Source organism: Cherax quadricarinatus, unplaced genomic scaffold (assembly GCF_038502225.1).
Source record: "Cherax quadricarinatus isolate ZL_2023a unplaced genomic scaffold, ASM3850222v1 Contig40, whole genome shotgun sequence".
NCBI classification, from domain to species: domain Eukaryota; kingdom Metazoa; phylum Arthropoda; class Malacostraca; order Decapoda; family Parastacidae; genus Cherax; species Cherax quadricarinatus.
The window spans coordinates 363,912-376,275 of record NW_027195066.1 but is presented as its reverse complement, the minus strand read 5'-3'; the positions used below and the strand labels follow the sequence as shown (position 1 = coordinate 376,275).

General features: G+C 43.2%; 1 protein-coding gene across 1 annotated transcript; it reads right to left on the bottom strand.

Annotated features, from left to right (window-relative positions):
• Positions 1-3,528: 3,528 nt before the first annotated feature.
• LOC128700830 (triosephosphate isomerase-like) lies at positions 3,529-11,111 on the bottom strand. Its single transcript, XM_053794279.2, has 4 exons — positions 10,615-11,111; positions 10,205-10,296; positions 5,528-5,689; positions 3,529-4,778 (listed from the first exon to the last, which is right to left on the bottom strand). Exons 1-4 carry the CDS (start codon positions 10,727-10,729, stop codon positions 4,224-4,226), a joined length of 924 nt encoding a protein of 307 aa, XP_053650254.2. The 5' UTR covers positions 10,730-11,111; the 3' UTR covers positions 3,529-4,223.
• Positions 11,112-12,364: the final 1,253 nt, after the last annotated feature.

Here is a 12,364-nt window from a genome sequence, read left to right as displayed (position 1 = left end):
AGAAAGTGCAGCACTGCATTGTTATGTCTCAGACAGTGAGAAAGTGCAGCACTGCACTGTTATGTCTGAAACAGTGAGAAAGTGCAGCACCGCACTGCTATGTCTGAGACAGTGAGAAAGTGCAGCACTGCACTGTTATGTCTCAGACAGTGAGAAAGTGCAGCACTGCATTGTTATGTCTGAGACAGTGAGAAAGTGCAGCACTGCATTGTTATGTCTCAGACAGTGAGAAAGTGCAGCACTGCACTGTTATGTCTGAAACAGTGAGAAAGTGCAGCACCGCACTGCTATGTCTGAGACAGTGAGAAAGTGCAGCACTGCACTGTTATGTCTCAGACAGTGAGAAAGTGCAGCACTGCACTGTTATGTCTGAGACAGTGAGAAAGTGCAGCACTGCACTGTTATGTCTGAGACAGTGAGAAAGTGCAACACTGCACTGTTATGTCTGAAACAGTGAGAAAGTGCAGCACTGCACTGTTATGTCTGAGACAGTGAGAAAGTGCAGCACTGCACTGTTATGTCTGAGACAGTGAGAAAGTGCAGCACTGCACTGTTATGTATGAAACAGTGAGAAAGTGCAGCACTGCACTGTTATGTCTGAGACAGTGAGAAAGTTCAGCACTGCACTGTTATGTCTCAGACAGTGAGAAAGTGCAGCACTGCACTGTTATGTCTCAGACAGTGAGAAAGTTCAGCACTGCACTGTTATGTCTCAGACAGTGAGAAAGTGCAGCACTGCACTGTTATGTCTCAGACAGTGAGAAAGTTCAGGACTGCATTGTTATGTCTCAGACAGTGAGAAAGTTCAGCACTGCACTGTTATGTCAGAGACAGTGAGAAAGTTCAGCACTGCACTGTTATGTCTGAGACAGTGAGAAAGTGCAGCACTGCACTGTTATGTCTCAGACAGTGAGAAAGTTCAGCACTGCACTGTTATGTCTCAGACAGTGAGAAAGTGCAGCACTGCACTGTTATGTCTCAGACAGTGAGAAAGTTCAGCACTGCACTGTTATGTCTCAGACAGTGAGAAAGTGCAGCACTGCACTGTTATGTCTCAGACAGTGAGAAAGTTCAGCACTGCACTGTTATGTCTCAGACAGTGAGAAAGTGCAGCACTGCACTGTTATGTCTCAGACAGTGAGAAAGTTCAGCACTGCACTGTTATGTCTCAGACAGTGAGAAAGTTCAGCACTGCACTGTTATGTCTCAGACAGTGAGAAAGTTCAGCACTGCACTGTTATGTCTCAGACAGTGAGAAAGTTCAGCACTGCACTGTTATGTCTGAGACAGTGAGAAAGTTCAGCACTGCATTGTTATGTCTGAGACAGTGAGAAAGTGCTGCACTGCACTGTTATGTCTCAGACAGTGAGAAAGTGCAGCACTGCACTGTTATGTCTCAGACAGTGAGAAAGTGCAGCACTGCACTGTTATGTCTCAGACAGTGAGAAAGTGCAGCACTGCACTGTTATGTCTCAGACAGTGAGAAAGTGCAGCACTGCACTGTTATGTCTCAGACAGTGAGAAAGTGCAGCACTGCACTGTTATGTCTCAGACAGTGAGAAAGTGCAGCACTGCACTGTTATGTCTCAGACAGTGAGAAAGTGCAGCACTGCACTGTTATGTCTCAGACAGTGAGAAAGTGCAGCACTGCACTGTTATGTCTCAGACAGTGAGAAAGTGCAGCACTGCACTGTTATGTCTCAGACAGTGAGAAAGTTCAGCACTGCACTGTTATGTCTCAGACAGTGAGAAAGTTCAGCACTGCACTGTTATGTCTCAGACAGTGAGAAAGTTCAGCACTGCACTGTTATGTCTCAGACAGTGAGAAAGTTCAGCACTGCACTGTTATGTCTCAGACAGTGAGAAAGTTCAGCACTGCACTGTTATGTCTGAGACATTGAGAAAGTTCAGCACTGCACCGTTATGTCTGAGACAGTGAGAAAGTACAGCACTGCACTGTTATGTGTCAGACAGTGAGAAAGTTCAGCACTGCACTGTTATGTCTGAGACAGTGAGAAAGTACAGCACTGCACTGTTATGTGTCAGACAGTGAGAAAGTTTAGCACTGCACTGTTATGTCTGAGACAGTGAGAAAGTTCAGCACTGCACTGTTATGTCTGAGACAGTGAGAAAGTTCAGCACTGCACTGTTATGTGTCAGACAGTGAGAAAGTTCAGCACTGCACTGTTATGTCTGAGACAGTGAGAAAGTGCAGCACTGCACTGTTATGTGTCAGACAGTGAGAAAGTTCAGCACTGCACTGTTATGTCTGAGACAGTGAGAAAGTACAGCACTGCACTGTTATGTGTCAGACAGTGAGAAAGTTCAGCACTGCACTGTTATGTCTGAGACAGTGAGAAAGTTCAGCACTGCACTGTTATGTCTGAGACAGTGAGAAAGTTCAGCTCTGCACTGTTATGTGTCAGACAGTGAGAAAGTTCAGCACTGCACTGTTATGTCTGAGACAGTGAGAAAGTGCAGCACTGCACTGTTATGTGTCAGACAGTGAGAAAGTTAAGCACTGCACTGTTATGTCTGAGACAGTGAGAAAGTACAGCACTGCACTGTTATGTGTCAGACAGTGAGAAAGTTCAGCACAGCACTGTTATGTCTGAGACAGTGAGAAAGTTCAGCACTGCACTGTTATGTCTGAGACAGTGAGAAAGTTCAGCACTGCACTGTTATGTGTCAGACAGTGAGAAAGTGCAGCACTGCACTGTTATGTGTCAGACAGTGAGAAAGTGCAGCACTGCACTGTTATGTGTCAGACAGTGAGAAAGTGCAGCACTGCACTGTTATGTCTCAGACAGTGAGAAAGTTCAGCACTGCACTGTTATGTGTCAGACAGTGAGAAAGTTCAGCACTGCACTGTTATGTGTCAGACAGTGAGAAAGTGCAGCACTGCACTGTTATGTCTGAGACAGTGAGAAAGTGCAGCACTGCACTGTTATGTCTGAGACAGTGAGAAAGTGCAGCACTGCACTGTTATGTGTCAGACAGTGAGAAAGTGCAGCACTGCACTGTTATGTGTCAGACAGTGAGAAAGTTCAGCACTGCACTGTTATGTGTCAGACAGTGAGAAAGTTCAGCACTGCACTGTTATGTGTCAGACAGTGAGAAAGTGCAGCACTGCACTGTTATGTGTCAGACAGTGAGAAAGTTCAGCACTGCATTATCTGTTATCTCTGTGGTAAAGAAAATATTTATTATTATTCATCGTGGAAACTGTATATAAAGGTTCTCTTTTAATTATTATTTTATTTTTTGGAAGTCTATTTACATATCTATAATTAATCCTGGAATGATGTTACTCATTATATTTTTTTAAAAATAAACGTGATTCTATACAACATTGCGAACACAATGTTATATGATGCTTACTACTCTATATATATAAATACATATATATATATATATATATATATATATATATATATATATATATATATATATATATATATATATATATATATATATATATATATATATATATATATATATATATATATATATATATATATTCTACACTCTGAATATACTTAGTTTACACTATACACAAAATATATAATAACATTTATATTAAGAGATTATGTTTGTGGGAGATGACTGGTTCCAGCAGGTATCTTCATCACTCTACACTTCACACAGACTAGTTCTAGCACGTATGTTCATCACTCTACACTTCACACAGACTGGTTCCAGCAGGTATCTTCATCACTCTACACTTCACACAGACTAGTTCTAGCACGTATGTTCATCACTCTACACTTCACACAGACTGGTTCCAGCAGGTATCTTCATCACTCTACACTTCACACAGACTGGTTCCAGCATGTATCTTCATCACTCTACACTTCACACAGACTGGTTCCAGCAGGTATCTTCATCACTCTACACTTCACACAGACTGGTTCCAGCAGGTATCTTCATCACTCTACACTTCATACAGACAGGTTCCAGCAGGTATCTTCATCACTCTACACTTCACACAGACTGGTTCCAGCAGGTATCTTCATCACTCTACACTTCACACAGACTGGTTCCAGCAGGTATCTTCATCACTATATACTTCACACAGACTGGTTCCAGCAGGTATCTTCATCACTCTACACTTCACACAGACCAGCTGCTGAAGAACGCCATCAAACACGTCTCGTGATTTTCACTTCGTGTGTCTTTTGTCATGAACAAATAACTGGCCAATTAGTCATTATTAAACTTAATTACACCTGGCGGTCTTGGATGTGACGAGGAGTATGTGAGAGAGCTGAGACGTGGGAGTAAAGTGTTTGGATGATGTCAGCGATGGCTGGCTTAAGATTGGGCTTTGAAACATAGGTGTTGCGGAGACCGGTGATGTCAGCGACTTCAGATTTGGAAGTGATCGTTGAGAGGTTATAGCAGCGGGCGTTGATGATGTCAACAATGTCTGGCTTGAGGGCGGCACTACCCACCAGGAAGCCGTCCAAGTCCCTCAGTCTGGCCAGTTCTTGGCAGTTGGCTGAGGATACTGATCCTGCGTAGATGATGCGAGTGTTGTTGGCCACACTGTTGGAAACATTATCCTTCAGCCACTGGCGCAGCTCGGCCAGCACCTCCTGCACCTGGCCAGGGGTGGCCAACACACCAGTCCCACTGGCCCACAGAGCCTCGAAGGCCAGCACGACACGGGACCAGTCAGTAATGGCGGCAGCTAGAGCATTCATCTGGGTAAAGAGAGTCTCCCGAGTGTTACCAGTCTTACGGTCCTCAGCTGTCTCCACCACGCACGCTACCACCTGTACACAACACATTTAGTAAAGATCAAAACCCACAGCAAATTTTTATATACATGAAGACTGGATAGCCTGATTCTAAGGTTTATTTCCTTGCAAAAATAGTTTTGCTTATACCTTAAACCTTTCTTGTGCAAGTGACAGGAACTGATCACTGCTAGAAATGAAAGTTATTTGCATTCTGTGATGAATTATATCAAGTTCAATAGATAGGTATCATATTTGGCATTTATCTATCACAATGCTAATTTGTAATATGATGAAAACGCTAAGTTCCAGTGGAAATAAGTCCAATGGAAATAAATCACTGTCTTGACTTTTTGTTTGTGTTATCCCAGGTTCTCTACACATATGCTGCTATGTATGATAATCTATGTAACTGTATTTGTGTATACCTGAATAAACTTACTTACTTACATAACATTCCTTTATGAACCTTGAAAATAGTTCACCAGAATTTCCGGATATAAGTTATTCTTGGGTAGTTTACCGGACTGCATGAAGACGCTGGACTACCTAAGGGTTTAGTGAACCACTGGACCATTTGAGAGCACACTGTGCCGCTGGACCATCTTAGTGAATATGCTTAAAGTGCTGGACCAGTTTGGTCCCGATTAGACCACACTGGTGTTCACTAAGCTGCCACACTGAGATAAACTGAACCTCCCTTCGGTTGAACCGGACCACCCGGGGTAAACTGTGTACAGCAGACCACTTTAATGTTCACCGGACCTCAACACATCAGTAATTACCTTCATGCCAGCGTCCAGGGCGTGAGTGACCTTCTCGCGGATGAGGTCATCGGTCTCTGAGAAGATTGTGCGGCGTTCAGGATGACCCAAGATGACCCACTCACATCCACAGTCTCTGATCATCTCCGCTGATATCTCTCCGCTAAAGTTACCACGAGAAACCTGCAACATCAGACGCGTGTCAACATAAGAATGGAGGAACACTGCAGGAGGCCTACTGGCCTCCTGCAGTGTATCTATTAAAGTATCTATTAAAGTACGTATGAGAGTATCTATTAAACTACGTATAAGAGTATCCATTAAGGAGGATGTGACAGTATTCCAAATGTTCTTGTAGTTTCTTGTTGTAGTTGTTCTGTCTAACAGTAGTTGTTGTAGTTGTTCTGTCTAACAGTAGTTGTTGTAGTTGTTCTGTCTAACAGCAGTTGTTGTAGTTGTTCTGTCTAACAGTAGTTGTTGTAGTTGTTCTGTCTAACAGCAGTTGTTGTAGTTGTTCTGTCTAACAGTAGTTGTTGTAGTTGTTCTGTCTAACAGCAGTTGTTGTAGTTGTTCTGTCTAACAGTAGTTGTTGTAGTTGTTCTGTCTAACAGCAGTTGTTGTAGTTGTTCTGTCTAACAGTAGTTGTTGAAGTTGTTCTTCTAACAACAGATGCAGTTGTTCTTCTAACAGTAGATACAACTGTTCTAACAACAGATACAGTTGTTCTAACAGATACAGTTGTTCTTCTAACAACAGATACAGTTGTTCTTCTAACAACAGATGCAGTTGTTCTTCTAACAGTAGATACAACTGTTCTAACAACAGATACAGTTGTTCTAACAGATACAGGTGTTCTTCTAACAACAGATACAGTTGTTCTTCTAACAACAGATACAGTTGTTCTTCTAACAGTAGATACAACTGTTCTAACAACAGATACAGTTGTTCTAACAGATACAGTTGTTCTTCTAACAACAGATACAGTTGTTCTTCTAACAACAGATACAGTTGTTCTTCTAACAACAGATACAGGTGTTCTTCTAACAACAGATACAGGTGTTCTTCTAACAACAGATACAGGTGTTCTTCTAACAACAGATACAGGTGTTCTTCTAACAACAGATACAGTTGTTCTTCTAACAACAGATACAGTTGTTCTTCTAACAGTAGATACAACTGTTCTAACAACAGATACAGTTGTTCTAACAGATACAGTTGTTCTTCTAACAACAGATACAGGTGTTCTTCTAACAACAGATACAGGTGTTCTTCTAACAACAGATACAGGTGTTCTTCTAACAACAGATACAGTTGTTCTTCTAACAACAGATACAGGTGTTCTTCTAACAACATAAATAGTTTGATAAGTGAGACAATTACGTAACATTTGAATTTATCAATTATGGTGAGGTTCCAGCAGCCAGTGTCTCCTCAGTCCGGTACAGAGAAGAATGGTGGTCGATGAGAAGTTTGAGGTAATCATTCCCTGAACCTGGAGTCGATGTGTTCAGTCTATTAAATATTGATGAAAGTACTGCATATAGGTGGAGGGAGTTATTAACTGCAGACAGGTGAGGTGAAGCAGTTGTATACTCTCTGCAGTATATAGGTCTCTTCTCTGCAGTATATAGGTCTCTTCTCTGCAGTATATAGGTCTCTTCTCTGCAGTATATAGGTCTCTTCTCTGCAGTATATAGGTCTCTTCTCTGCAGTATATAGGTCTCTTCTCTGCAGTATATAGGTCTCTTCTCTGCAGTATATAGGTCTCTTCTCTGCAGTATATAGGTCTCTTCTCTGCAGTATATAGGTCTCTTCTCTGCAGTATATAGGTCTCTTCTCTGCAGTATATAGGTCTCTTCTCTGCACATTTGTTGTATTTTTTATCAAGATTGATGGACTGGACACATCGACTCTTGGCTTGGTTGGTGACGCTCCAGCCTCACACACTGAGTGTTCGTGATTCGATTCCCGACACGGTTCGAAATGTTAGGCATGTTTCCAATCACCTGCTGTCACTGTTCACCTAGCAGTAAGTAGGTACCTGGGTGTTAGTCGACTGGTATGGGTGGCATCCTGGGGGACAAGATTGAGGGGCCACAGTGGCAACAAGACAGTCATCCATGACGCACTGACTTTCTTGGGTTACCCAGGGTGGCTAACCCTCCGGATTAAAATTCCGGACAAATCTTATTTTACCTCAAACTCGTTATCTCCCACCACTATTCTTCTCTACACTGGACTGAGAAAGTCACTTGCGGGCGAAACGTTCCCGTAAAGATACCTAAATGTTGCATAAATGTCTCACTTAACAGTTGTTCTGCCTTTGTAGCATAATAATAAGGAATTAAAATAAGGATCCCAACGGAAATAAGTCACTCTGTCTGACACATGTTATCCCAGGTTCTCTACACACATGTTATCCCAGGTTCTCTACATATATGTTATCCCAGGTTCTCTACACATATGTTATCCCAGGTTCTCTACACACATGTTATCCCAGGTTCTCTACACACATGTTATCCCAGGTTCTCTACACATATGTTATCCCAGGTTCTCTACACATATGTTATCCCAGGTTCTCAACACATATGTTATCCCAGGTTCTCTACACACATGTTATCCCAGGTTCTCTACACATATGTTATCCCAGGTTCTCTACACATATGTTATCCCAGGTTCTCTACACATATGTTATCCCAGGTTCTCTACACATATGTTATCCCAGGTTCTCTACACATATGTTATCCCAGGTTCTCTACACATATGTTATCCCAGGTTCTCTACACATATGTTATCCCAGGTTCTCTACACATATGTTATCCCAGGTTCTCTACACATATGTTATCCCAGGTTCTCTACACATATGTTATCCCAGGTTCTCTACACATATGTTATCCCAGGTTCTCTACACATATGTTATCCCAGGTTCTCTACACATATGTTATCCCAGGTTCTCTACACATATGTTATCCCAGGTTCTCTACACATATGTTATCCCAGGTTCTCTACACATATGTTATCCCAGGTTCTCTACACATATGTTATCCCAGGTTCTCTACACATGTTATCCCAGGTTCTCTACACATATGTTATCCCAGGTTCTCTACACATATGTTATCCCAGGTTCTCTACACATATGTTATCCCAGGTTCTCTACACATATGTTATCCCAGGTTCTCTACACATATGTTATCCCAGGTTCTCTACACATATGTTATCCCAGGTTCTCTACACATATGTTATCCCAGGTTCTCTACACATATGTTATCCCAGGTTCTCTACACATATGTTATCCCAGGTTCTCTATACATATGTTATCCCAGGTTCTCTACACATATGTTATCCCAGGTTCTCTACACATATGTTATCCCAGGTTCTCTACACATATGTTATCCCAGGTTCTCTACACATATGTTATCCCAGGTTCTCTACACATATGTTATCCCAGGTTCTCTACACATATGTTATCCCAGGTTCTCTACACATATGTTATCCCAGGTTCTCTACACATATGTTATCCCAGGTTCTCTACACATATGTTATCCCAGGTTCTCTACACATATGTTATCCCAGGTTCTCTACACATATGTTATCCCAGGTTCTCTACACATATGTTATCCCAGGTTCTCTACACATATGTTATCCCAGGTTCTCTACACATATGTTATCCCAGGTTCTCTACACATATGTTATCCCAGGTTCTCTACACATATGTTATCCCAGGTTCTCTACACATATGCTGTTATGTATAATAATCTATGTAACTGTATTTGTGTATACGTGAATAAACTTACTAACAACAAGTGATGGGGGTGACTGCTGGAGGAGCGTCTGTCTGGTAGCCAGAACTTCCTCTAGTTCACTGACTCACATGTCATACTGTGTTGGCTCACCTCATATATCATGACAAGTATCAGGATCACCTTACATATCATGACAAGTATCAGGCTCACCTCACATGACAAGTATCAGGATCACCTCATATATCATGACAAGTATCAGGATCACCTTACATATCATGACAAGTATCAGGCTCACCTCACATGACAAGTATCAGGATCACCTCACATGACAAGTATCAGGATCACCTCATATATCATGACAAGTATCAGGATCACCTTACATATCATGACAAGTATCAGGCTCACCTCACATGACAAGTATCAGGATCACCTCACATGACAAGTATCAGGATCACCTCACATATCATGACAAGTATCAGACTCACCTTATATATCATGACAAGTATCAGGATCACCTTACATATCATGACAAGTATCAGGATCACCTCACATGACAAGTATCAGGATCACCTCACATATCATGACAAGTATCTGGATCACCTTACATATCATGACAAGTATCAGGCTCACCTCACATGACAAGTATCAGGATCACCTCACATGACAAGTATCAGGATCACCTCACATGACAAGTATCAGGCTCACCTCACATGACAAGTATCAGGCTCACCTCACATGACAAGTATCAGGATCACCTCACATGACAAGTATCAGGCTCACCTCACATGACAAGTATCAGGATCACCTCACATGACAAGTATCAGGATCACCTCACATGACAAGTATCAGGATCACCTCACATGACAAGTATCAGGATCACCTCACATGACAAGTATCAGGATCACCCCACATGACAAGTATCAGGATTACCTCACATGACAAGTATCAGACTCACCTTATAACAGTTTTGTGCTGCCACGCCGAAGTTAGATGGCAGGTGGTGGCGGGCGTAGGAGAGATAGCAGGAAGGGCAACCCACAACAACCTCTGAAATACATTACTTTAGCTCATAAAGAATGCAGTTTTATTTTTGTAGATTGAGAAGTATTTTACGTTATCTATCATTATTGTTCATCGTTATGTCTGGTAGTTGTATCTGCAAGATTGATACTTAAACTGTTTATGTATCAGTTGAACACTGCAAGATTGGTACGTAAACTGTTTGCTAAGGACTAAGCTACTGATGTAGGTGATACTAGACTCATCTGTTGGTGGAGTCGAGGGTGACCCCAGACTCACCTGTGTTGGGGTCGAGGGTGACCCCAGATTCACCCGTGTTGGGGTCGAGGGTGACCCCAGACTCACCTGTGTTGGGGTCGAGGGTGGTGCTCGTCATGGTGTTGATGATGGTGTCAACTGCAGCTGTGTCAACGTTCATCTTCCAGTTGCCAATCACGAAAAACCTTCTGATGGGCGACATGTTGTTGACTACTGGAAAGTTGCTGCTGAGAGCTTGACTACTCTTTCCAGGAGCCCAGCAAGAAGCTGAGAGTTTCCTCGAGCTTGATAAGTCAGTCTTCAAGCACAGATTGTGACAGGAAGAGTATCTTGCAGCAGAAAGTGGCGTCTGGGTGAGTGACGGAGCTTCAAGAACTTGAAACAAATTAGGCGCAAGAGAGGTTGTATAAGTTCGATTTTATCACAAATGTTTTCAATAACTTATGGGTGCTCTTTCTTGAGGCAAGAATAAGTAAGGTTGGTAGGGAGACGCTTCAAGAGACTGGTGTGGATCAGTGGAAGGCAGCATTCACTTATATACTTCCACCCAGACCCCTACAAGGTCGTGCCAGCCCCCATACTCATGGTCTTGACACTGCAACTTTCTCCTTCCCCTCCTCCCCCATCCCTCAACTCTCTCGTCACTCCTCCCCTGGCCCACTCTTCACATCCCTCTCCCCCACTCTCGCTTCCCCCACTCCCCTCCTATCTGTTTTGCCTCCCGCTGCAGGTAAAAGTAGGTTCTAGGGAAAAAATTAGTCATGGGGGATTACCCTAAGAATAGAGTCTGGCAGACTGTAGGAAAATGTTATTACCTTCCCGAGGTTGTGGGAGACAGGTCATAGCTCTTGTTCCCGCATCTTAACTTTTAAATGACATCGGTTAGATTTGTTATATTTACTATTGAATTCTGTGTGACGTTCGTTTTCTTGCCTCCGTTTATTGACCTTCTTCATCCTTGTTATGTTGTTCCTTGTCTCACCTGAGACTGCTCTTACTTACAACATCCACGTGTTCATGTAGTCAGACAGAGTCCATCACTGTTTACCTCATTTATCCCTGAAAGTACAGTACTTTGAATATCATTATAATTTCCGTCTTCGCCACATGTCTATGGTGCATCCAAGATAAGCCGACTCTTGGATGTCACTACCGCCCGGCTCCGGCTGTCACTACCGCCCGGCTCCGGCTGTCACTACCGCTTGGCTCCGGCTGGGTTACAAATATCTATGGCAGGTTAAATCACCACCACCAGATGTAGACCAAACGAAATGTAAACTTTGCCAGATGGACTATTGTCACACCCTGCGTCATTATGTACTGGAGTGCGCCACACCCTGCGTCATTATGTACTGGAGTGCGCCACACCCTGCGTCATTATGTACAGGAGTGCGTCACACCCTGCGTCATTATGTACTGGAGTACGCCACACCCTGCGTCATTATGTACTGGAGTGCGCCACACCCTGCGTCATTATGTACAGGAGTGCGTCACACCCTGCGTCATTATGTACTGGAGTGCGCCACACCCTGCGTCATTATGTACTGGAGTGCGCCACACCCTGCGTCATTATGTACTGGAGTGCGCCACACCCTGCGTCATTATGTACAGGAGTGCGTCACACCCTGCGTCATTATGTACAGGAGTGCGCCACACCCTGCGTCATTATGTACTGGAGTGCGCCACACCCTGCGTCATTATGTACTGGAGTGCGCCACACCCTGCGTCATTATGTACAGGAGTGCATCACACCCTGCGTCATTATGTACAGGAGTGCGCCACACCCTGCGTCATTATGTACTGGAGTGCGCCACACCCTGCGTCATTATGTACTGGA

Excerpts from the sequence above, each read along its gene's own strand:
- LOC128700830 (XM_053794279.2), bottom strand. The coding sequence starts at position 10,729 with ATGTCGCCCATCAGAAGGTTTTTCGTGATTGGCAACTGGAAGATGAAC. Across the intron at positions 10,297-10,614 it reads CACCCTCGACCCCAACACAG|AGGTTGTTGTGGGTTGCCCT; the intron begins GTGAGTCTGGGG and ends AATGTATTTCAG. Across the intron at positions 5,690-10,204 it reads CAGCACAAAACTGTTATAAG|GTTTCTCGTGGTAACTTTAG; the intron begins GTGAGTCTGATA and ends CTGATGTTGCAG.